The 26,126-nt window shown below is 43.6% G+C and overlaps 2 protein-coding genes across 3 annotated transcripts; both read right to left on the bottom strand.

Annotated features, from left to right (window-relative positions):
• Positions 1 to 5,981: 5,981 nt before the first annotated feature.
• timm44 (translocase of inner mitochondrial membrane 44 homolog (yeast)) lies at positions 5,982 to 17,767 on the bottom strand. Of its 2 annotated transcripts, XM_085263909.1 has the most exons (13): positions 17,682 to 17,767; positions 17,137 to 17,241; positions 16,487 to 16,690; positions 16,326 to 16,406; positions 16,095 to 16,244; positions 15,788 to 15,924; positions 15,294 to 15,379; positions 14,419 to 14,511; positions 13,263 to 13,387; positions 13,058 to 13,108; positions 12,812 to 12,901; positions 12,469 to 12,579; positions 5,982 to 11,726 (listed from the first exon to the last, which is right to left on the bottom strand). In XM_085263909.1, exons 1-13 carry the CDS (start codon positions 17,709 to 17,711, stop codon positions 11,607 to 11,609), a joined length of 1,383 nt encoding a protein of 460 aa, XP_085120035.1. In that variant the 5' UTR covers positions 17,712 to 17,767; the 3' UTR covers positions 5,982 to 11,606. The 2 variants fall into 2 exon arrangements, with proteins under 2 accessions (XP_085120035.1, XP_085120036.1); XM_085263910.1 differs by lacking the exon at positions 13,058 to 13,108.
• A 182-nt stretch (positions 17,768 to 17,949) lies between these two features.
• On the bottom strand, positions 17,950 to 25,494 carry hnrnpm (heterogeneous nuclear ribonucleoprotein M). Its single transcript, XM_085263911.1, has 16 exons — positions 25,242 to 25,494; positions 24,125 to 24,306; positions 22,519 to 22,571; positions 21,818 to 21,825; positions 21,619 to 21,712; positions 21,271 to 21,528; positions 21,003 to 21,156; positions 20,849 to 20,898; positions 20,713 to 20,770; positions 20,165 to 20,272; positions 20,014 to 20,064; positions 19,864 to 19,929; positions 19,663 to 19,764; positions 18,960 to 19,570; positions 18,820 to 18,871; positions 17,950 to 18,733 (listed from the first exon to the last, which is right to left on the bottom strand). The coding sequence occupies exons 1-16, from the start codon at positions 25,331 to 25,333 to the stop codon at positions 18,570 to 18,572; spliced, it is 2,103 nt and encodes a 700-aa protein (XP_085120037.1). The 5' UTR covers positions 25,334 to 25,494; the 3' UTR covers positions 17,950 to 18,569.
• Between the last annotated feature and the right edge of the window lie 632 nt (positions 25,495 to 26,126).

Below are 26,126 nucleotides of genomic sequence, written 5' to 3'. Positions count from 1 at the left end.
GCGTAGTACACAGACACTCGTGCATGCTCACACCGAGAAGCAGAAGGTAAGAAGAGAAAAACGATTTCATTTTTAGAAAAACAAACAGATTTTATGGGTAAAAGAAAAGCTTTTCATCCTGAAGGCAGTCTGGTGTACACGTGCAGCCAGTTTGTATTAGATTGCTATGAATCAGACACATTTAGCAGCATACAGAATAATGTGAACTTTTTAAATTTGTTGCAGCGCTCTACACCAGAAACCCCCAAAATTTGGCGTCCAGCCTGTGAGATGAAGCATATAAACTAGTTCATGGGTTTCTAATGGGTTCGCCTATTATTCCCTACACACTGTGGATTAGGGTGTGTCCTGGATTGACCTTTGATCTCTCTGAGGACATCCACAGAGGTCGCATTTAATGATAAGTAGTCTGTAATTTCCCTTACGCACTGACATTCGTTTCAGCAGCCGCTGGGCTCCATGACTGATAAGACACGGTACCAGCGTGGAAAAGTTAATCTAACCTGGCCTCCATCATCATTAGAGTTATGGGAGAGGGCGGGCAGGCTCGCAGGGCAGTACCTGTAGCCCACAACAGCTGTCCTTTGGCCTCAGCCCTGATCTAATTTACTCGTAATGATTAGCCGTCACTGAAGGTGAGGCGATCTGTCACCGTGTCTGCCCACAGGCAAGCACTGAGCGTGTAAAGAGCATATTAGAGGAAAAACACCAGAGTCCTGCTGTATTAAATATTTTAAATGAGTCATTTTATTATGTTGAACCTCTTTTTATTCTCTGCTCATTGATCTGCTCTGAGCTGCCACACAGTCGTGCCCACATACATCTAAGCCTGATGCACAGGACCATTCCCCTTTTTAAAAAATGTTACATGTCTTTAAGCTGTGCTGCCGCTTGAGATTTATGCCGCTTCTTACGTTTGTTTTTTCATTTAAACTCCTCCCCCTTCACATCTACTACTATTTCTACTATGTCAGTATCCACGCCACTAAATCGTATATATCGGACGTCTGAACAGGAAAACTCGGCCCGTTGCAGGGAGGACAGAGACACTGGCTGATCAATAGAAACAGCATTTGCTTCCATTGTTTTCCCTCCTCTCAGCAGAATTGCTGTTCTCATAAGGAGACTGCTGCCTGCAATTAGAGCGGGCTAGCTGACGGTGTCCTGGGTGGACGGGGATTCGATTTAGGAAAAGAGATTGGGAGGTGGAGGTGGTGCTGTGTGTGCATGTGTGTGTGCATGTGTGTGTGCATGTGTTTGTGCGTGTGTGTGCGTGTGTGTGTGTGCGTGTGTGTGCATGTGTGTGTGTGTGTGTGTGCATGTGCGTGTGTGCATGTGTGTGTGTGTGCATGTGCGTGTGTGCATGTGTGAGCGTGTATGTGTGTGCATGCGTGTGTGCATGCGTGTGTGCATGTGTGTGTGCGTGTGAGCGCGTGTGTGTGAGCGCGTGTGTGTGAGCGCGTGTGTGCGTGTGGAGGATAAACTTCACCGGGTTATGGTCAGATGTGCTGGTTACTGTTTACTTGGAGTTTTAATAGATGGAAGTACAGCAGCAGGTTTAAGTCAAAGACAAATGTGATTCAGAGCACAAACAGGAACCTGTGTGCAAACATAATACATTTAAATGTTTGCAGAATATAGAGAATTATACTTGTCTTAATGTGGTGTCAGTCCCAGAAAGAAAAAATGACAGAGGACGGACTGAACGTCCACAGAAAGTGCTTCATGACCCGGGGTGGCCTCGCTCCCACGCAGAGAGCGATCCAGCCTGAGTGAGAATTTATCAGCAGCAGCGCATGCAGTCACACAAAGCTCCGCCTGACAGCGTCCGTCCTGTAAGAGCCATCGTCCCACGCTGATGCTGTAATGTGGGCCCTGCGAGCTCCAGCACGTCCCGCTGGTCTCTGGACGAGCATGTTTGGGTGAGGGGGGGCTGGTTAGAGCTCTCTCATTGCCTGTTACTGCTGAACAGGCACATCTGACCCTCCATAAATTGGCCTGCTTTAGCACTCATTTACAATGCTAAACGAATGCTGTCTGTCTAACTGTCAGCACGCTGCTAAACGACGGTTTCAGGGGGAGAAGCCTTGTTTCTTTTTCTTTGTCCTGAAAAGAAAAAGATTCTTGTTGTGTATGTTTTGTATTAATAAAGATATTCTACCCAATACTGAGCTTTTGTTAATGCACTGGTTTGCACGATTGTCCAGCAAAGTTTTTAGGAGTAAAACTAACGGATCCACACAGAAACGTGCAGTCATGCAAACCGCACCTGGAAATCCTTCTTCATCTGGCTTTAAGAACAGCATGCTGCTTAAGATAATTACGACTTGCAGTGTAGTGTGTAAATGCTGAAGTGAACTACAAATGACTCCTGTGTCTTTGAATACAGTCACAATACTTTTCTTACAAGAACTGAAAAAAGAAAGTGAAGGACAAAGTCATCCTCACGGTGATATTTTTTAAACATATACAGTTTGGTCAGTAATTTGTTAGAAAAAGATGGCGACCAGGGTCTTTCTGGAACAAAGAGGCGTTTCCCCGGCAACTCCTTCAAAGAAATGTAAACTTATCCAGTCTTTTTCTGATTGTACTTTCATGAACTCTAATGTGACCCTGAGCCTGGTTCTGCTGGAGGTTTCTTCCTGTTCAAAGGGAGTTTTTCCTTCCCACTGTCACCAAAGTGCTGCTCATAGGGGGTCATATGCAGTGTTGGTCAAGTTAATTGAAAAAAGTAATCAGTAACTAATTACTGATTACTTCCCCCAAAAAGTAGTCCTGTTACTTTACTGATTACTTATTTTCAAAAGTAATTAATTACTTAGTTACTTTTTAAAAACACGATTTACAACCTGAATAGGTGATAAAGTGATAGATCTCTCAGCCCAATTCTACTTTTTCTGCATAATCCATCATACAAAATGTAATCAGATGGAAAAGTCTCTTTTTTTTTTTAACTTGTTTTATTAGTTTTAATCTTTTAACTTTATGCATCAAGCAAACATTAAATTATATGCAACATTCTCTGACTGGAAGAAATTAGTTTAACATTGAAACCGATTTTCTGCACATTCCAGCACATAAAATAAAATATTTTGTGTGTTTACACTCAGTCTTTCAAATAGATGCAAGTAAAACACAGCAGAAAATAAATAAAGTCAAAGACTCAGCGGTCCTGTTGCTCTATTTTCACCTGTAAAGCAGGAGTGGGGCAGGCGGAGGGTTACCCTGGTGCAGGTGTGCCGCGGTCAGTGGAAGAATCCGTGAGTTTCTCTGTGAGTTTCCCATTACGTCATAGCTACTCGGTGCTTGTTGGAAGTTTAGGGGTTTTTTCGCTGTAAAAAGAAGTTTTCTTCCCACGCACAGCGGACACTAATGTTGTTGTCCCTTTTTATGGAATCAAACTCAAAGTAAGGTCAGTACTTCCACGCTTTAAACGCTGCACGCTCATACTCTCTCTGCACTCATATATGATCCACTGTTGATCTGCACACAGCTGTTGTCACCAACGTCGCACTCGCTTACGTCACTGTCATGAGACATTCTCGCAAAAAATCACGGTTTTAGTAACGCAGTAACGCAGCGTTCCTACGGGAAAGTAACGGTAATCTAATTACCGTTTTTGCAAGGTTCAAGGTTCAAGGTTCTTTATTTGTCACATGCATAGTTATACAAGTATAACACACAGTGAAATGTAGCCTGACACGCTCCTCGACATGTGCAAAAATTGGGGGGGGGGTGTAGAGGAAGAACATATATATATATATATATATATATATATATATATATATATATGTATATATATATATATATATATATATATACACACATATATATACACACATATATATATATATATATATATATATATATATATATATATATATATACATACATATAGTATATACATTGGGTGAATGTGCAGTAGTAGCAGCAAGCAGGTGAATTCTGTACATTAATATGAATAGATATCTGACTATTTTACAGGATAGACAATATAAACATATTTAAAATTAAAGGAATTGAAATGTACATTGTGCCTTGGTTTAGTGTCTGGAAGAGTCCTGTCTCAGTCAGTTATAGATGATGTGAGAGGGCGGGTGTGTGTGTTTAGGGCACGGATGGCTTGGGGATAGAAGCTCCTCTTGAGTCTCTCTGTCCCTGCCCGGAAGATGCGGAACCTTCTACCAGATTGCAGAAGTTGGAACAGTTTGTTGCCAGGATGGGACGGGTCCTTCAGTATCTGCTCTAGTCCGGCATCTCCTGGTGTAGGTGTCCTGAAGCGGGGGGAGAGCAATCCTGCAGCAGCGTTCTGCTGTACGGATCACTCTCTGGAGAGCTTTTTGGTCCTTCACACAGCTGTTCCCGAACCACGATGTCATGTTCTGTGTGAGGATGCTCTCCACAGCGCCTGTATAGAAAATCCTGAGGATCTTTGGAGAGACCCTGAACTTCCTCAGTTGTCGTAGGTGATACAGGCGCTGCCTAGCCTTTTTGGTCTGGACCTGAATGTGGGCAGCCCATGTCAGGTCTGAGGAGATGTGGACACCAAGATACTTGAAGGACTGCACCCTCTCCACTGGAGCTCCATTGATGATGATGGGCTTGTAGTCTCTGTGCTGACCCCTTCTGAAGTCCACCACCAGCTCCTTGGTCTTGCTGACGTTCAGCTGGAGGTGGTTGTCCTGGCACCACGATGCCAGATTCTTCACTTCGTCCATGTAGGCCGCCTCATCGTTGTTGGAGATGGCACCCAACACCACTGTGTCGTCAGCAAACTTCACAATGGTGTTGGAGCCGTGGGTGGCCACACAGTCTGAAGCGTAGAGGGAGTAGAGCAGTGGCGAGAGGACACATCCCTGAGGTGCTCCTGTGTTGATGGTGATGCTGTTGGAGAAGCACCTGCCCACCCTCACCACCTGAGTTCTGCCAGTGAGGAAGTCCAATAGTAATCCCTTACTGTACTCATTACTTGAAAAAAGTAATTGGATTACAGTAACGCGTTACTGCCCATCTCTGGTCATATGATTGTTGGGTTTTTCTCTGTATTATTGTACCTTACAGAGCAAAGCGCCTTGAGGCGACTGTTGTTGAGATTTGTTGCTGTATAAATCAAACTGAATCGTGTTAACTCAGACCTGTGAGTCTCACATGTAGTTCTTGGGGGTTTTTTGCATTTCTCTGAGCACTGCGTGGTTTGGGATGATTTGCTGGGCTGTGCATTAGTGGGAAGGCTGTGCCAGCGCGTTAACGCACACCCGAATGCTCCAGACCGGCCAAAACAAAATGCATTTATGTAGCCGCTGATGGCTGCTACTTAACCTCTTAATTCCTATAGAAACGGTAAGGATGCACTTAGTTTTTCACAGACAGGCACAGAGCCCTGATGTTGTTTTCTTCACAGGACTGTAGGTAGGAAGCGTTTAACGACTCAGTGAAGACACTGATGGTCTCCTGGGACCTGAGGGTTTGCTTGGATGCATCTTATTTTTCTATTTAAAACAACAAGTCTGTCCTCATATGGAGACAATAAGTTTACTTCAAAGCACAATACATATACAATGATTGGTGTGAAATGTTAGCTTAAGAGGTCAAACATGCTATTTGACAGCCGAGAGCTATTTTATGGTTGCTTGAAGAAATGTAGCCAGAACAAAGAAGCTTCTCACAGCAGCTGAATGTTGTGCTAAACCATGGCAGCGATGATTATATTTACCAGTCTCTGCAGTGCTCCTCCATGTCTCGATCTTCTCCCCTCTCCTTGTTATTAAAGGTAAAGCGATTCTCATAACACGTGTCCACATGTGGTTCTCTTTCTCTGTGTGATATCTCTGTTCGATCTCAGGGGTGTTGAGCGTTATATGAATATGAGATAAGGATATATTGACCGCTGACTTTCATGAGAAGGACAGCTTCTCGATATTAGATCGCAAACACAGCAGCAATAACGAGGCCAGCTTTATGAAAAGATGAAGCAGATAACCTTTGAAAGAAAAATGTAATTTTAATGTGTGCCAATATCCTCAAACAAAAGTCTCAACAATCTATTATTGAACTGTCCTCACCCGTAGTTGCATCACCACTGAAACAAATCGTTACCGTGACAGAAACATTTCTATTAAAATCGTTGGTTTTTGGGGAAGTCATCACATCACACGTGATTCATCAGATAATAAATGAGAAAATCCATTAATGAGAAAATTTACATATTTTTCCCTTGACTGTAATGGCAGCGCTATGTTTTGGTTTTATTTTTCATTCAGACATTTCTGCCTCCGTCTCATTACTGCAGCAAATTGGGATTTAATTCCATGTTTGCGGAAATGAAGGAAAACCAGTTAAACGGCTCAGCGTAGATGTGTTTCACTGGGCTAATGTTCAGATGTATCCATAGACGAGGAAGTCATCAGTTCATATAAGACGTAAAAAAACTGCTGACAGAGCTTTTTCCCCATTTCTGATTTCTTTTTTTCAGACATGCGTGTTTCTGATCCTCAAACACATTTTAATATTAGACAACCTGAGTGAAAACAAGATGCAGTTTTTAAATAACTATTACAAATAAAATAATTACATTTTCCAAACCTACCTGAATTTCATGGATTTAAAGATCAGCTGAACGTATCTTAGGGGGGAAATTACCTCATAAAAGAAAATAAAGAAGATAATTGTGAGTTTCTATTGTTAAAATGATTTAACCTTGTTGTAACCTGAGATTTCTTTTTGCCAGCCAGCTAATTAGAAGGCAACAAACATGTGAGTGTGAAGGACCTACATGCACAGACAAGAATATGTCTCTGCTGAAATCCTCCAGCGGGTCGCATGTTCCCGTCTGATTTTGGGTTTACCCCCAAAGCCAGGCGCAAAAACGATGAACGTGGCTCACGAAGCCGACTAAACCTTTTTTAAATCTTTCTTTCTTTTATCTTTTCTTATGTTTTACAGTTATTAAACCTACATATCCTCAGTTTTAGTCTCTTTACCAGAGAAGAAAGGCTCTGACCTGGCGTCCAAACACGGTGGTGCAGCAGCTTCCTGACACACGTCGCCGCCCCTGCATATTCCCTCACACCGGTGCACCTTTCTGGCCTTTCCCCCTGGACTGCTGTGCGACCACCTGTGTGAATGAGCATGTGTGCGTGTGTGATTATGAGTCAACACGTTGGCTCAGTGTCCCACTGCACTGGAGAATCTGGGTCAAAGTGAGCACCTGAACAGCACACGCCTGCACAGACAGAAGCCTCCTCTTTCCAGCACACTGCTGAGCCCAGCTGAAAACACCTGGTGGATAAAAATGCTGTTTTTCTTTCAAGCTGTACAATCAGCTACAGAAAAACGCTCGATGGGGTTAACCTAGTTTAGCTTTTGTGGCAAATCTGTTAAAATGGATAATTAGATGAAAGTAGAGAAGTGCAGATGCTAAAGGAAACGGGGCTGTCAGGGGAGCTCAAGGACGGCATAGTTAATGGGGCATCACGCAGATGACACAGAAGAAAGGAAACAGGGTGGGTGTTGAATGAAGGGATGGCTGGCAGGCTCGGAGCACTTAGCTTGTGTGATATAAAGATGAACAGGAAGTGTAACACCGCAGAACAAGAAAACAGCAAGACGTGTTCGGGAAATTAAAGCCAGCCTGTTATCTAAATGACATCAAGCTTCACAGTCGAGACTTCAGGCTTCATAATGTAAGATTTGGATTTACTGCTATCTTTAAATTACAGAGGACAGTGTGGTTGAAAGGATGTCTTTACACACTAAAGATATCGGCTGAATTATGACTCATCGTGTTGTCTTTTGAAAGTCCCTTTTCTTCCTGTTGTTGTCACTCGGCTTGTTAGTCCTGCTGCAGCTGCCAGCCTGGATCCCAGGCAGGATGTCAGCACTCACCCATCAAGCGAGCGAGTCTATGTGACACTTGCGTCCTACTTTGTTGACTTTCTTCACCTGGCACCACTTCTCTCCGTGCGTGGACAGACGTATGCATGAGTAGCCCCTTTTTATAATTTTATAATTCACAGATTCATTACATAAGTCATCTTTTCAGGATTAATAAATATGAAAATGGATGTATTTACATAAAGTGATGTTACGTCACTGTTTGGGACTGGAACCTAAAAAGGGGGTACCTCTCAGTTTAAGTATGTAAGTGCAATAGCAGCACGAAACCCTGCGTGAGGGGGAAGGGGCGGAGCATGGAGAGGTTAGAGTCTCACGGTTTTCCGACCGTGTGCACAGGTACTTCTGGATAACTGCTTTGTTTTGGAACGTCCATGCTTATTTAGGAAGGAGTTCATTGTTACATCCTCAGTTTGTAATAAATAAACAGTCTTCAAGTCATAACAAATTTCCCACCTGTGGGACTAATAAAGGTCATCTGATCTTATCTTATAATGCAACTGGAAGCATTTCTTTGGGAACCCAGGAACACGCGTCAGCCATAGACTCCCTTTGTGAACTTGCTTTATTGGAAATTACCCTACGACGCTCTTTCCACCCATTCAAATACTGTTGGCTCGTTTAAGGCTGGGAATAAGAATTCTTGTTCTTATTATATGCACAGTGGAGCTGTTATATAATATAGTTTATTCACTCAGGTGTTCATGTGTGTCACTCACTTCCACCTGAAGTAGTAGCATCAAAGTATAGTGCTGTAAACACAACTGATGACTATTTGATGCTGCACACTGTGTGTGAGCTCATCATCAACGTGATAGCATATGGAACAAACACAAATGAGTCGGGTCTTCTCTCGGTCAGCAGGATCCGTCTGACCGGTTGTGGATTCTCCGAGGATGCTCCTCTGGACCCTGAGTGGGGAGTGGTGTGTGCGAGACCACGGAGGTGCACTGTGAGCGATGAGCACAGCAACAGGGAGCTGCAGCCTCAGCACAGCTTAGCAATAGTCAGGATTCATCATCCAGGACAGCGCTTGAACAGTGGAGGTGCTGGTCTGCATGTGCAGACATGCAAGCCTGTGTATGAGCAACCACCAGCCGCTGTCAGCTTCCGTGAGCGACGCAGGACCAAATGAATGCAACACTGCATTCTGCTCAGCATCTGTCCCGAGCTGCCTCGTTACTGCTGCACACAACGAACATCTGCTGCCATCAGCATTTCATCTGGACTGAAAACATTTACTCAACTTTACTGGGTTCAACTGCACATTAATGCAAATATGTAATCAGCTAATTCAGTGCATTTATGCAGGCAGACATGGTCACGGTGACCGTGAAGGTCACACCGAGTGTCACAATGTTCAGCGACTCTGAACATGGCGGCTTGTTGGCTCCAGACCGGCTGATCTGAATGAAACTGATGATCTACTGGGATTTCCCCACATAAACATCTCTACAGTTTACAGAGAGCAAGAAACTAACTAAATCATTACTCGTACTACTACTAATAAATACATAAATAGAAACATGATTGAATACGCTGAACACACTGAGCTAGCCCCAGCCCAAACTGACCCTGAACTTCAAACTGTCCAGCTGCAGTCTCGGTTTCTACCTGTTTTCTGAAGTAGGATCACTGTGGCGATCACAAGTGTCTTTGTGCTGGTTTCCTCTTTGCGCCTGTCAGCTGTGAGTTCATACCTGAATACTGAGAGAAAGCTCGCTTGCGCCTTCATTGCGACAGGAACTTGCGTTGGTGTGCGGGACCGTAGCCTCAGCTGTGATTCAGCTGAAGCAGCAAAGTAATGTAATGAAATACTTTCTCCTGGGAGTAATTAAGTAACATACGCTGCTTAGCAATGGCGGTGACGGTCACAGCGAGCCAGTGAGAACCCAACAGACTCAATAACAGAATCAATAAAGGATCGAATCAATAATTGATGCCAGTAATAGAATCAGAATCCAACTCCCATTCCAGGTCGGATCACATTTGGTGATGAAACATGAAAGTATGGATCCATCCTGCTTGTATCAGCAGTTCAGGTGTAATCCTGTGGATCTGACACTGTGGGCCCCTTAGCACCAACTGAGCATCGTTTAAATGTCACGGCCGACCTGAGTATTGTTGCTGACCATGTCCATCATTTTATGAAAACAGTTACCATCTTCAGATGGAGCTCACTGCAGACCTCAGTCCAACAGAGCACCTTTGGCGTGTGCAGCTGACACACTGACTGACTGTGTAACGCTGTCATGTATGGAGCAAAACCTCTGAGGAACGTTTCCAACACCTCCAGTCTGTGCTGTGACATAAAGAGGGTCCACTACAGTCCCAGCAAAGTGTACCTAAAAATATGTCCAGTCAGTGTACATCAGAAAAGCACACTGATAAAGATTTTGTTGTTCTTCCATGAAACTGTCTGAAGGTGTTACAAAAGTTATTGAGCAGACACAACAGAAATAAAACCGTAGAGATGAACTCTTTCTGTCCCCAGACTGGAGATGCTTCAGGTCCCACGTGGCCTTTCTAACCTCCACGTTTCTGAGACGAGCTCCTGGGATGCTGACCGCACAACAAGGCACAGTGAGGCTGGCACATCACAGCACTGAAGGCCGAGCAGTCGCACCAGAAGTCACCGAGGAGAAACACGAACGGCACGAATCGCCGATGAAACAATCCAGGTCACCCTACATCGTGACATCATCACACTGACAAACCAATGAGTGCTCAGCCTCCGCTCAGCCCCGGAGATGCTCCCAAAGGAAAGATGACATAAACAGTGAAATCCCACACGAGGATTTAATTAAAAAAAATAATTAGCAACTGCCCTCGAAGGAATCACATGATCTCGTCCCAAAACGAACCGTTAAAAAACCAAAAAGGTGGATTGAAAGTTGTTTCCAAAGGTGACTGTTCATTTTATTTCTTATAATAAATATAGACTCTTACAGGTCAACAATCACACATTATCATACATACAAGGACGACAATCCTCAGTAAAGATGGGAGCGCACTGATTGGCACTGGCGAAAGCAGCCACTGTCACCTCTTCCACCAATCAGGTGCTGGCGTGCTGCGACTTCAGGACCAGCGTTTGCCTTAGTCCTGAAACGACCATCCCACATGCTTGAAAACCAGATATTCCATAGTGTTGTGCAACAAAGTTAATTTTTGGAAATAAAATCACGGCAGTGGTTTTGTTTTTTGCAGTAGCACCTCCCACAGCCACTGGGATCAATGGTTCCAACTCTGGGCCCAGTAAGTTGATGGTGTGCGTCTCTTTTTGATGGAGAAAGACGGTGGAATAAAGGTATACGGTGACATCACGGTGACAGGATATGAAGGAGTCTGTTTGACGACATAAGTTTTAGTTACAAATCTATCGGCTGATTCCCACATGATTGTTTCCCATATTGATAAAATGGCATCATTTAAAGCCAACAATGGCAGAGCTGCATCAAACAGCAAAGCTCAGCCTACAGGCTGCAAGAAGGACTTTGGATGAATGTTGTTGGTGGTCTACTGCCCCCAAGTGTGAGCCTGAGGAACGGTCAGGAATAACTGACGGAGCAAAGCCAATAGATGGAGAAGCAGCTCGAGCTTTCAGCAACACTACTCCACAGTGTTTTCGTAGCAAAGTCCGGCCCCCACACGTCCACCTGTGTGTGTCCCCTCCTCCCTGACTGTGAGTGTTTAGTGCACATCAAAGAGTCTTAGAGGATCTGCTCCGTGCTCGAGGCGGAGATATCCAATAGTCTCCAGGCAGCGTACGGGTTGAGCTCTTCCTGGTCTCGGCAGAGAGCCCACACGTACATCATCCGGAGGACTTTTTCCTGGAGGAAAGATGACAGATGAGATCACTTCACTTTAAATTCAAACAAAACAAATAACATGATGATACATCTGTAAGCGACTGATTGAACCACGACACAAACATCTGTTTTGCTGCTGGCTTGATCGACCACACAGTCTCCTGTGGTTCAAAGGGAGGGGCTCAGCCTGTGCAGAAAGCTTCTTGGCATCATTCAGTTTCAGTCAACATCCAGACGTCGCATTAAAAAGTTTGAAAGATGAAAGACATGGAAACAGAGACGCTGAGTCCAGGAGCCATAAATGGTCGAGTGTGTCATTTAATGCTCAGACATTAGAGCTCAGCTTATAAACTCCAGAGGAACAGTACATCCACCATTTATCCTTTGGCAGAAGCCTTGTATCCTGAGCACTGGGCATCTGCCAGCTGCACGGTGCTGAATGGATACTTTGACCTCGCTTCCAAGCAAACGCGTCCCCGAGCTGTCCTCGGCGGCTGATTCACAGCCCATAAAGCTTTCTGGGTCTGAATAAACAAAGGCCAAACGGCTGAATATGACTCCACCGTCTCGTTGCATTCACTTAATGATCAATTTAAAAGATCTCACACACGTGTGAGTGTGACAACATGCCAGCTAAAGCTCTGTAATAGTTCACGATCAACCAACAACTCTGTGTGTGTGTGTGTGTGTGTGTGTGTGTGTGTGTGTGTGTGTGTGTGTCTGTGTCTGTGTCTGTGTGTGTGTGTGTGTGTGTGTGACTTACAGGATCTCCTTCCACCACTTCTCCTTTGGTGTTTCGGATCACCATGACTAACTGAGCCTGGAAAGTGATAATCAGCACTGGACCCTGGTCCATCATCTTACCCATGGCCAGCTGGAGAACAACATGCATGAATATTTACTGACCAGAATTCAAGGATTTCCCTTCATCAGGTGAAACATTTACAAATATAAAAGTCGAATCAGTGATCAGAGTCGTTACAGCTCCCGTCAGCACACGTATGAACTGCAAACTGATGAAGTGTTGCTATTTTTAAACCTGAGATTGCAAAGAAGAGCCAGTAGTCTGAGTATCAGCCCGCAGAGTCTCGTCTTACGCAACTTACATCAATACTGTCGATGTCCAGAATCTTGGAGTGGAACTGAAGCCCCATGGCCTTGGCTTGCTGGATTGGATGAGCCAGCTGGCTGTACGTCTGCAAACCCAGTGAAGGAGAAAATGGAGATCACATAATGACAAAGACACTTCATGAAAAACTGGCCACCTGCAGAGAATCGAGGCACAGCAGAGCCATGGAGCTGTCAGTCCACTTATTTAAACACGCAGAGCCAGCGTGTGCAAAAGGACGTACCGCTTCATAGCACCAGTCCTTCAGAACCTCCAGCTCCCCTCGAATCATGGCCTGTGTGGAAAAAAGGCTTAAATGGTCGTCCTGACTTGTTTTATGAAGGCAGTGCACAGTCGTACCGAGTATTCTCCTTTTGCAGAGGTACACTCTAAATGACAGTTTAAAGATTTAGAAAAACTTGAGTGATATCTGCTGAGATTGGTGTTACCTCCAGTATGTTGGGGATGATGTCTCGCTCACACTGCTTGAGAAAGGAGTCTTTGTCAAAGGACGGGTCCACCTTCAAAATCTCTGTCAGCACTTCAGACATCTCAGTCTTTGAAAACAGTCCACCTTTATGCACACAGACGAGCAGGACAAAGATTTGTAAAAGATTCATCAAGTATATGATAAACAGCGATATAACCTCCAATAATAAGTCAATCCTCTTCTGCTTATCCGATCAGATGTCTGAATCACCCCAACCGGGTCCTTTGGATGTGGAGGTCGGGCTGTTTGATACAACGATATGAAAATGTCTGTTGTTTCATATCGTTTACTTCCTGCTGTCGCAAAATAAACTGTTCACGCCAATATTTTTTCACCGTTTTGATGGTCACTGCAGAATTAGCTTCTTAAAGTTCTCTCTTACATTTAATATCACCACACTGCGGACGGACAAGCGACTGTTTTTATGCGTTGTCGTTAGCAACAACGACGGTAAAACCACCATCCGCTTGTTTATTTTCCACATAAACCTTTCACAATAAAGCTGAAGATCCTGTTGAGATTTTTCAAAATAAATTGAATCACGTGAAAGATGCAGAGTGTTTAGAGACGAGAAGCTAAAAAGAGCCGTCAGGTGCTAACAAATAAACCTTAGAACATGCCGTGTAATAAATACTCAAAGAAAACGGCGGCCTTTCAACTTATGTCTAAAAATGTATCGTTTCAGCATCGGTCAAAACACTCGACTCCAGCTACACGACGCACAGCTGGAAACACTTCACACAAGTCGAGCTGCCCGAGATTCACAGAATGGACAGAAAATGCAAAATGTTTGTGAAATATATCGCTGTTGGACGGCGGATGTCTTATATCGCGATATCAGATTATAGTCATATCGCACAGCCCTGTGTGGAGGAGCTGTGCTCCTTATGAACGACTCCACTTCCCCCCCGAGGAGTGGGCACTCCACCCTGTCCTGGCTGAGGACCAGGTACTGATCCTCTATTGGTGGATCAGTACCGCATATGTTACTAAAAACATCTTGACTAGACATCATATCAAGGTCCACGAATACAAATTAAGTCTTTCAAGCATAAAAAGAGATACATGTAACAATTGTGTGTTTCAAAGCACCGACAGTTCCCACAGATGCTCACCTATGATGTCAGTCATCTTGTCAGTGACGGCACGGGACGCTCTGATAAACGCGTTGTCACTCTCATCATATTTCATCTTCATCTCAAAGAACCCTGTGATTATTAAAAAAATCAGTTTGTCAGAGGTTTGGATACAAAGGTAATCTGATTTCCAGGCCTGGATAAGTTCAGGAAAGCAGTACGAATATTTGTCTTTCTAACAATAAGCACATTATACAAGCAGCATGTTTGTTTATAGCATTTTGAGTCAAAACATTCACAAATGTGTCAGAACATGTGGGCGGCGGAGAGCTTCACCTCACAGAAAGCAGGGCAAGAAAAGCGTGAAACCAATCAAAGACTCATCCTGCATCCCAAACTGGAATGAAAGACTTTCATGGCAGCAGTTTGCCAGCAATGTTATTTTATCAAACACAGAAGTGAGTGATCAGCATTTTCAGCTTAGAAACGCTGATGGGGCCCAAATGGCTGTGAAAAAAACTACATGATTACTTTGTGTAACGTCCCACCTGAAAGGCCATCTTTCACACGTCCAAACATTATTAATCATTAACAGCGTTTCCATAACTAATGCACATAAAATTAACCGAGTGTAGCTACATCTTCCATCACCCTGCTCTTTCAGAAAATGCTTATTAATAGATGCTAATAAACTGGAGGGTCAGTAACGACATCGCCGGCCAAACACAAAAGTACGCCAGCTTTATTACTCGGGGTCAACAGTGAAGATGCAGCAGCATCACATTTAAGACAACAGACATATCATTGGTCCTCTCCTATAATTACACTGGGACAGTTAACCAGGTAACGCCTGAGCGACTAAAACAAAGAGTCGGTATGTGTAACATGAAGGGGGGGGGGGGGTTATTGCTTACTGTTAAAGACCACGTTGTTGTCTTTGAAGTCCTTCCACTGCTGGTACCATTTTGAGTCTTTGTGGAGCACCACGCCCATAGCTTCCCTAAAGTGATGATATAAACATATACAGTGATATAAAATGTGATAAATAAGCACTTTACAGCCAGATCAACAAGGCAAATAGAAATGAAACACTTGAAATGACAATGAGGTGGAGGAAATGGCACACAGCTGTTACAGTCCTCCTCCAAACATCAGGCAACAGTTTGTGTGAAAACTGTCATTTGATGGTGTTAAGCTGATGATACCAAAACCTGCTGAAGAAATAATATTAATGTCAGTTTCTTGGTATCTGATCGGATGTGAGTCCCAGCTCTTGCTGCTTTTAGCTTTGGGTGAGTTTCAATTCTTATATCTTTAGTAATATTGGCCCGATCGATCCAAATATTGATCGTGAAGCTGAGGGGCATGTCCCCTCTTAGCATCAGGCAAACAGAGGGCCCTCACGTACTCGTTGGCCTCAAAGACCCTGCTTTCATCCGCTGCCCCCTTGGAGGAGAATTCCGTCCTCTTTCTGAGTCTGGTGGGAGGCCGATAAGGGCCAGTGTGACCCAAGTCACCGATCTCTTTCTTCACACTCTCCATTCCCTAAAAACAGAAAATCTGTCAGTGACACAAATTATTTCTAATAGTTAGTAAATAATGACCTCGTCTTTAATGATAGCTCTGAGAATAATGGTAACACGTTTATGCGTCATACATGCTGTACAGGAGAAATAAAAGGTGAATCATATTTAACTTGCACTGTGACTGCATACCTGCGATATTGCTTTAAATGCGCCCGTCTTCCCCAGCATCTCTCCACTCTTGGAGACAGTCTCAGCAGATGTCTTTGCTGTTTTGGCAGCTTCTTCCATTCCTTCTTTGATTTTCTTCCCAAATTCTGTCCGGCTGACCTCTTCCAGTCCCTTACAAACATACAGAATCGTACCAGCTTCAGCAGCATGACTACAACAATCAGAGTTTATACGTGTACCTGTCATATTTACCTCTTTGACCGTCTCTGAAATGTTTCCCAACTTCTTCCTGAGAACCTCGGACGTCTTCACTGTTTCAGACTCTATATTTTTCTGGGAAAAGACAAGAAGCGCATTTCCAGACCTGCTACTAGTTTAAGTGACAGAAGTTCAGCGTGCGGCCAGATACTTACATATTTCCTCCGAGCTTGCTTCAATGCCTCTGACTCCTCGAGTTTTTTGGCCTCTTCTCGAAACTTTTTGATGTTTTCTTTCATTTCCTTGCTCTTGTTTAGCTCCTGTTTGAGGTTATCCAAAAACTCTCCCAGGAAACCTCTTCGTCCACCACCCCGCTCTCCTGACAAATACCTTACTTGAAGAAGGGCTGACTGAGGCACCTTGAAGACACACAAAAACCCCACCAGGTTAGGATGAATGCAAATATAGAGTTTGTATTTCTCAAATGTATTTCTTGTGCCAGAGTTCTAAAAATGTAAACCTGACCAACAGTTGATTTTTAGAGAGAAAAGAAATCCCACCATCTATATCTATCTAGATACAGTGTGCTAGACTTGGGCTAAAAGAGGAAAATTACCAAGCATTTGTATTAAAGTTTCAGCAAAGCCTTTCAGAAACTATACAAACGCAGGTTAACTCTAAACTACAAGCTGCAGTACGACTTCCCTGAATAAACTGTGACATTTTAGCATTTTAAAGCACCCCAAGTATCTTTCTGTGTTAATACTAATGATTATATATGCCAATATAAACCAACAGTATATAGACTATATGGCAAAGGCAGACATAATCAGGGTCAAGTAGGACTTATTCCAGGTGTTGTTACCTGTGGAGAGTGTGTGAGGAGCCCACGTATCGTGTAGACATTGGGTCTGTTGGAAAGCAGCAGGTAGGAGGAAGGGAAAGCCACCAAACCCCTTCTTACACATATCTGGACAAAGAAACAAACTTCAGCAGACACTCGAGGCTGAAATAAACTCTTGAACTGAACGTGACGATAAATCACGAAGCTTTGGTGTTTTTACAGGAAACTTCTTTATCGGAACGCTTCAAGTGAAGCAGCAGCAAACAAGCTAACGATAGAAATAAAGTTTTCCAGAAACAATGTTTGGAGCTTTTGGACTTTTCACTGAAATTCCAACATTTTATATGCTCCCAACTCCAAGAGCTGAGACACCGGCTGCTTACGCCTCTATTCAGACGGCTAGCTCGGCTAGCTTACAGCACGTTTAGCAGAGAAGTTAAACGAAATTGAGATTTTCGCCGTTTCGGCTAAAAGAGGCCGTGGAATAAATGTCGTTTCAGTTCGTTCCCTTATCGTTTTGTGGTGTTTTTACGTGGATATTTTACACACATGGCCCAAACACTCACCTGATAACACCGACATAAGGGGGTCGCCATCTTGAACGTCGTGCTTGTGACCTTCTTCCGGTGGTGACCTTCCTCGTCCACGAGGGGGCTGGACTACAGCTCATTGTAATAGCCAACCAGAGCTCAACAGGACCGTTCCACCGCCCCAGTGTTTGTGCCTCATATTTACGAGATCAACTTTGACCTGCAGTCGCTGCTCACTATTTGGCTCATTTAGCTCACATGTTATGAAACGTACGATCAGCGCACGAGCACCACAAACAGTGAACGCGTTTCAAATATTGAGGTTTATTTTATCAAAACACCTTACAGAACAAAAGCACTGACAGGAAGCATGATAGGACAAAAATAAAAAATTAAAAGTTGGTCTCTAAAAAATTTAAACAGAAGGAAAAACAAACACTTTGACTATGACGTGTCACTAAAGCCCATTTCAGACATGCATTTAGTTTTACTTTTGTAACAGCATCTGAACGTGCTGGCTTCATGCCTGAATGACTTCTTAAAACTCAAGAAAGCAATAACAGCACGAGCTAATGTTTGAGTTATGTCTCCTGAGCTCACTGTAGAACCCCAAAGGAGAATAACGTGAACATTAACAGCCTCACATCTCAAATTCATTTTTGAGCTGCAGTAAGATCTCTCAGACTGAGTGGTACTCTGACACATGGTGATCAGTCTAATAGTCCTCATAGCTTCATTCAAAGTCAAGCTTACCCATGTCTGAGTGATTTTAACATGTGACACATCCAATGTCTGAAAAGGGCAAAAATAAAGAGTTTCACTGTTACATTTATCTAACATGGTATACTGGGTGAAGGGGCAGTTCAGGAGTACAGAGTGAGATCACAAACTAAAATAATGTCAGATGCAACACGGACACACAGGTTATGCATTCCTGTCAATCCTAACATCAATTTCTCTTCCATTCAGGCGATAGCCGTTCATGGTCCGGCAGGCGCGCTCGGCAGTTTCGGGATTGTCAAAGCGAACCACACCGCAGCCCTTGGACTTCCCGTTCTCCATCTTAATATCAGCATACTGGACCATTCCTAAAGGAGGATGAACACAGATGTCCAAAATGACTGAAAATGCTGATTAACAGTGCTGATTTCATTTGATTTGATTTGAGTCTTACCGCATGCGTTGAAGGTATCCTTCAGCATCTTCCAGGTGAAGTCAAAAGGCAGCTGAAAGACAAAAATATCCCCAAATTAATTTAAAGTATAGACATACTTCTCCAGTGAATACGCCAAGCTAAAGTGTGGATTAACTTACATTCCTGACAAAGATCTGACATCCCTTCCTGACATTGCTTCCCCCGGCTCCAGGACCTCCAGCCCCAGCTCCTCCAAAGGAATTGCCGCCAAATCCACGCTCCAAGTCACCAGAACGGTCAAACTGACCACCAACACCTCCAGATCCCATCCGGTCAATTCCAGAGCTCATGCGGTCAAGGCCGCCAGATGGAAAACGGTCAAGTCCTCCGGCAGAGCCCATGCGGTCGAAGTTGCTCGCCATTCTGTCAATCCCGGTGTTGCCCATGCGATCCATTCCCATCGGAGAGCCAAAGTCCATGCCGCCGCCGCCACCGCCGCCGCCACCCCCCATGCGGTCCAAGCTAGATGGGCCCAAGCGGTCAAATCCAGATGGGCCGAGGCGATCCATACCTGAACTCATACGATCCAGACCAGGTCCGACCCTGTCCATACTGGGTCCCAGCCGATCCATCCCAGAGCCCATTCGGTCAAACCCAGAACCCATCCTATCTAGATCAGACACGCGGTCCATCCTGTCCATTCCCATCCGATCCATTCCTCCCATGCGGTCCATGTTGGTTCCCATGCGGTCCATTCCAGAGCCCATGCGGTCCATTCCCAGCGAGCTTCCTATAAAAGTGAGCAAACAGAAGAGAGAGAAAAATGCATGAGTGGAAGTAAGCACCAGTGTGGCTTTCAAACAGAATCCTGTAAATACTAACCCATTCCTCTTTCAAAGGAGTCTCCAAAATTATTGCGAGACATTCCCATTTCATTTCGCCCAAATTCCCTGTCAAAAGCACCACCAATCCCACGGTCCATCTCTGACAATGCAAGAGATGAAACCATTAGACATCCAGCAAAACGTGAAACTGTTCCACGCTTGCTCTGGAGTGCTGAGTGGGTTTTCAACACTTGCTTACCGTTCATCCTGCCCATCCCTGAAGAGCCAAAGCGGTCCATGTTCATTCCTCCAAAGTTGTCCATCCCTATAAACAAAGACATTAATATTACAGAAGGCACTTTTTTTTGGAAAGACCAAATGTAGGTAGACTCAAAGTTTTACTACATACCTCCTCCTCCCATCCGGCCTCCCATGTTGGCGAAGCCCATTCCTTCCATACCTACAGGGACAGAGTGACACTGAGCTCTCACTTCACTGCTGTCTTTTAGTCAGTGGATTAAAAATAAATTAATGTGTTTTAAGAAGCTGCAGTTGTGTACCTCCAGGACCCATGTTGCCCATCCCTGCACCACCACCTCTGTTGAGCTGAGTAGCATCAATAGGTTGGCCCCCAGGTCCCAGTCCCAAACCAATACCACTCAGGCCACCTGGTTCAGAGACAACAGGTTAAGTTTGAAGATTGTGTGTGTGCACACACACACACACACAGTAGCATAAATACAGCTGACACTTTCAGGGGAAGCAGTAAACCAATGTCGACCTCCATGAAACAAAGATCACATGACCCCAGGGGCTGCTGGGAAACAACAGACATGAAGCATGAGCAGACAGTAGAGGAGATGGGCGACGTCAAGTAGTTTTGGAATATCATTTAAATAGTTACTGGGTTTCTCTCTCCCCAGTTTAACAAAAACTATGGTAGCATGGATCAAAGTGGTCTTCAATGCAGCAACTCGAGTGAGACAAAACTAAATATTTCATCTAATTTAACAAAATTAATCATAAAAATCGGGACTTTAATCGACGTGAATATTTTAAACTCTCAAAACCTTCTGTTATACTAGAACAAGGCTCGATGTATACTCACGGGGAAGGGCAGCTGCTCTGTCCGGTGGTCCAAAATCTTTAGGAAGAGATTTCTCATCCTGTAAAAAAGGCAAAGGCATTGTAACCATACTCATCGTCAGGCCATAGAGCTCTAATGTACAGCAAAGGCAACATACCAGTTTGACGTGCATCGTCCTGTTAAACAGGAGCTGTCCATTGAACATTGCTTTGAAACCGTTAAGGAAAACATGACACACACACACACACACACGAGAGATTCAAAAAGATTCAATGGCTACCATAGAAATGCTGAATTTTTCCAAAGGATACAGACAGCCTGCACTGCTTCGATGGACATATCAAATGTGACGGTGCCCATGCCTCGACTTTTCCCGTCCTTGTCCTCCAGAATGTCCGCCCTCACCACCATGCCCGCCATGCTGAACACCTCCTTCAGCTTCTTCCAGCCCACTTTGTAGTCAAGCTGTAGGTAGTTTCAGACAGTTAATTAGACAAGACTAAAGTTACAATAAGACACAGTTCCATATATTCAGTATTCGTATACAGACTGAAAAACGGATAAATCACTAAGGCTTACATTAGCCACAAAGACAGTGCTGCCAATCCTGCCAGCCTGGAGACCATGGATGATCTCATTGGGGATGTTCGGGTTATTCAGGAGGCTCGGAGGAATGTTGACCATGGGACCATTTGGTCCAGGACCCATACGATCCATTCCGCCCATTCCACCCATTCCTCCCATTCCCCCCATGCCTCCCATTCCGCCGTGACCTCCTGGAGGGCCTCCACCTTGGGCCTTGTTGATCTCCCGCTGGCAAATCACACCATCAGGGTCCTTACAAAGAAGCACAAAATAATGAGTCGGCCAAATCCACAAGTACAGCTTTTGTCTGTGCGTCGGACAGCTTCCCCCTCTGGGACCTACCTCTTTCACTTTGAGGGGCCGACCATTGAGGTTGTGCTTGTTGACCTTCTCCACTGCTTTCTTCATCAACTCTTCCGTCCTGAACTCAACAACACTGACAAAAACACATTTCCAGTGAGAAATGTGTGTAAAACACTGGTGCATGTCTCACGTGCAGTTTGCACTATTTGCTTTTGACGATAAGTTAAAGTCTACTTACGCACAACCCTTTGTTGATTGAAGTCATTGGAACAGGTCAAATCAAAGGGAAGAGAAAATATTTCAAATTAGTTAAAGTGATTGTAACACTGGACATATTTTGACAGGTCAAAATAAACAATCTCATGCAATTAAAAGTTCATCACCATACACAAGCCTACAGCCTTGGTCACATCTGTGCTTCCAAAATAACACTACATTGTTAAGATCTTTTTAAGCCAAGCCAGTAACACAATACAGGCAAATGTATTCAATAGAGTTTTCCCCCAGCATCCTAAAGGCAGACAGTGACAGAGGATTCCCAACTACTGAGATATTAGAGTTTTCCAGCAGTTCTATGGAATGAGTTTTATTTATCAACCATCTAGCAGCCTTGCTACGACCTCTTGCAGACTACGGCCCATTAGATCATAAGGAGCAAATCCCACAACCACAGGGACATTATCAGCTACTGCAATCCCACAGGATTGGCTACAAAGGAGCTGAAGTCCTGTTATAAGATCATCAACCCTTCGATGGCCTCGAGTCAATGCCACAGACAACTTCAAATGAAACATGCCTCCGGCACGTCACCGTGTCACACACACTCCACCAGGTTTGTATCTGAACAATTCCAACATAGTAAATAAGGAAACCAAAGCTGACAAACACAGGTTTGTCTAGGCTTATTCGTGTGTTTTATTTGTATGTATTTGCACTTACCCTGGATTTGCCTTCTGCGTCCATTAAGTGTTCCACGTACGTTACCTCACCCACTACAAATCAGATTCCAGAGACGACACACACCAAGGGGAGAGAAGCCGAGAGAACAATGGGGGTTTAGAGCAGAAACAAGTAGGGTGGCCGGTGACAGTGAGCTCAGACAGCCAGTCCTGAGCCTTCCCCCAGCACCTCATTCAGCACAATCTGGTACAGGTCTACAAAAAGCAAGCTTGGACTTTTCCCCTCTTTCTTTAATTAATTGAGACTTCTTAGCCCGTCCTTGTTAGAATTCTCCCGAAACACCAAACGCAGTAGACTGAGGACAACAACTTTTGGACTGGCCAACAGCCTTTCAAGTTGGATATGATGCCGCAAACACCACCTCTTCTACCTGAAGATAATTGACCAAATAATTTCAAGTTGGCAAAGCCTCCTTAATACCTCAGCCGCTTTCCTGTCAAACCTCAGCAAACTTTGTCAACGGTTTTAACCCTCAGTCCATCAGCTGAGCCTAGCTGAGCTAGAAACCTACCCATAATCGTAATGAAGAAAAACTTTTGGATGAGAAGCTTCTCTAACTGCCAACCTGATCATGGACTGGACCTGGTCCTGAAATGCACGATCGTAATTTGGATTCAGCGTCGACCACAGCCACGCCTTTGTTCCAGGTCATGTCTGCTCAACAGATGGACATTGATGACCAAACCTCTAGAGACAAGGACGGTGCATAAGAAGCTGCTTCGTTTTGTAGACCTGTACCCCAAATAAATCCGCAGCACAAAGCTGTGCTTGGTACAACATGAAGATCTGCCGAGAAAAACATTTGCTTGTCAAGGTCACACCTAAAAAAGAAAATGCAATTTAACTCCACAGTCAGTTGTCATGAAACAAATACTACTTGGACCTTCTGAAAAAGCATTGTACCCTTCTTAACACATGCTCAAATAGGTGCCAGTTAAATGCATTACTCCATAGCTACACAACATGTTTAACACTTTAATTGACTTTTAAATAATCCTTACTCACATCCACATTTACTGCATCACAAATTAAATATTACATTTCTCCGAAGGTTTGACCACAAGTTAATAAATCTTAAGTGTGTAAGTTTTACTGTTAATTACAAATTTCAACTGAAAGCAACCTTTTCCATGTTTCTGGACCAAAAAAAAATCACTATACTGTAACAAAGAACTGTATTTTTAATGCATTTCTTGGGGGAGGAACCACATCATTATCCCATTCATGATCACAAGCCATTGGACTTTCGAGTTAGTGGACTTCCTTTGCACATTTACGACCGCCACTTCACAAAAACTCAAGATTTTAGTAATCTTAAGGGAGACTGAAAATTCAAACATCCAGGTTCACCACGCTTGTACACGTCTGCAGCGACTCCTTAGCTGACAGACAGATTTTTTAAAAAAGGGGACCTTGTCCACAACCATTGTTCCAAGTGACTCCAGCATGGTCTCAGACAACACTGTACAACTCCCCAGAGCTCTTCAAAACTGCAGTGGTCAAACAAAATGACCCTGCATCCTGATTTGATCTTTTATCATGTCAAAAATGTGACACGAGTCAACCCCTAATCCTGATACCTTACCTTTCTCTTTCATCAGATCTTTCAGGGCTTGCCACTTCACATCATATGGGATGTTGCTGACGAAAACGCGGTATCTCTTGTTTGCGTTTCCATAGGGCTCATAGCGACCACCTCCACCTCTCTTCTGAGGCCTTTCCTTCCTGCTGGCATTGGCCTCATTCTTGCCTTTTCCATTCATTTCCCTGCAAAATGTAAAGTTCACAAAACTTTCTAAACATACTTTAAAAAGCTTTTAAAAGACTTGCCAAACTCACATCCATCACATCTCCCATTTTTGCTTCATTACAATCCATCCATCTTACTTTAAAATGTTTCGTTATATTGTGTTTTTTTGTACTTTAATTAGCTATAGTTGTGTTTAACTCCTTATAACTACTGTAACAAAACATTTTCCAAAATCTGGGGGAACAGAAAGATACCTCATGTCAGTGGTTCCCAAGGTGGGGTGGGAGGGGGGGGGGTCTGTTGTTTATTTGGTAGGTGGTAGTTTATTTTATTGCAGTTTACTTTTGTTTGTTTATTTGTTTACAGAAGGTTTCCTTGTAAAACAAAGGAGGGCCTAGCAAATAAAGTTTGGAAACCGCTGCCTCGGGAAAAGTGAATTTCAATGCTAAATGCTAATACTAACTGCAGACACAGGCATCATTTACACAGGCATCATTTACACAGACACACAATGGTTAACTAGCAGCCTGCTATCTGCAATCCAGCCGCATGGCTAGGCCTCTCCTTGGATAAAGCGGGCCTGTGCTATATTAAACTGTTTAAGTAATGCCAAAAAGCAGCAACAGCGACCGGACATAAAGTTAAATATGTCCACTTTCTGTTGCAACAAAGCAATAGCTACATGTACTTTTAATCCTATCATACATCCAGTAATATATAACGCAGGGTTGCATTCGGTAAATAGACGGGCCCCAAATGCCGCTTAAGCTAGAAAAACACGTACAGAACGTATTTAAAGCACACCGGGGCTGCTAGTCTACCATTAATTGCATTTTAAAAAAAATATAATTAAACAGATGCCGCTGTATACAAATTTATCGCTGTGTAAGAAAACAAATTAAGCTAACTAGCTAATAAGCCGCAACAAAGGAACCTCGATGAATGGCCTTACCCCTGCTGCGAAGTCGGCTGCTGCTGCGGCGGCGTCGACAGCTGCTGCTGGCCTGCTTGCTCTGTGGTAGTTTCTACCTGCTCGTTGGACATTTTCTTACGCAAATTAGTGCTTATGAAAGGAAACTGTACTAGAAAATTTGATATTAGTGATTCTTGCGCTTCTAAAGAGAAACTCAAAAGCACATATACTGAATTCGTACAACACCTCTCACTGGTACGCCAACGGAGGAAAATGGCGGAAAGAAGGAGGAAGCATGAGTTTAAACGAGAGGTTCTTCTTCTTCTTTATATTATTTATCGGCGTTTGGCAAACAGCAAAATGGTACATTACCGCCACCATCCGGTGAGGAGTGTGGACTGAAATGTAAAAAAATAAAATAAAATCGTCCCAGACAAATTAGTCTACATTAAAAAAATATATATATATATATGGCCTGATAACTTTCACTTATCGAGTTCTTACGAAATAAATCAACCAAGTCCAGTTTCAGTTTCATATCACCAAGCTGTCTTCATTCAATGAAAGGGTCTGCTTCCGGTATTTTCTTTTAAAACTAAGGACATCGCGGCACGTACATTGATTTTCAGAATAATGTGCAAGCGTACATAAAGTTTGATGAACGGTAAAATAAGTAGCAAAGGTTTATATGTTTTCAAAGAAACGTGACAAACAGGTCCTTCATGTTTGAAGCGTTACTATTTTTATAATGGCATCACAGTTTTATGCTCTGCAATTATTTTACAAATGTGCCGGGCATGGTTTGAAGAATTTGTATTCTATTGCAATGATTTTGTTGGTATTTTTAACCTCTACTGTCGTTTACATTATTTAACAATGTAAACATAATAAAGCTGAATTCGAGTTGTTATGCCCGCCAGACCT

Source organism: Mchenga conophoros, linkage group LG23 (assembly GCF_057382185.1).
Source record: "Mchenga conophoros isolate Kocher_MC1m ecotype Shallow Benthic linkage group LG23, M_conophoros_male_GT1.1, whole genome shotgun sequence".
Taxonomy (NCBI): Eukaryota; Metazoa; Chordata; class Actinopteri; order Cichliformes; family Cichlidae; genus Mchenga; species Mchenga conophoros.
The sequence above is the reverse complement of the archived record's forward strand: the minus strand, read 5'-3'. Positions and strand labels throughout refer to the sequence as shown.

What these genes read in the sequence shown, in the direction of transcription:
- timm44 (XM_085263909.1), bottom strand. Translation starts at nt 17,711, where the DNA reads ATGGCGACCCCCTTATGTCGGTGTTATCAG. An exon ending in TCCTCACACACTCTCCACAG is followed by an intron (nt 16,691 to 17,136) that starts GTAACAACACCT and finishes TGTGTCTTCAAG; the next exon opens with GTGCCTCAGTCAGCCCTTCT. An exon ending in TGGACATCGACAGTATTGAT is followed by an intron (nt 12,580 to 12,811) that starts GTAAGTTGCGTA and finishes GTTGTTCTCCAG; the next exon opens with CTGGCCATGGGTAAGATGAT.
- hnrnpm (XM_085263911.1), bottom strand. Translation starts at nt 25,333, where the DNA reads ATGTCCAACGAGCAGGTAGAAACTACCACAGAGCAAGCAGGCCAGCAG. An exon ending in CAGAGCAGCTGCCCTTCCCC is followed by an intron (nt 20,273 to 20,712) that starts GTGAGTATACAT and finishes TCTCTGAACCAG; the next exon opens with GTGGCCTGAGTGGTATTGGT. An exon ending in AGGGATGGGCAGGATGAACG is followed by an intron (nt 19,765 to 19,863) that starts GTAAGCAAGTGT and finishes TTGCATTGTCAG; the next exon opens with AGATGGACCGTGGGATTGGT.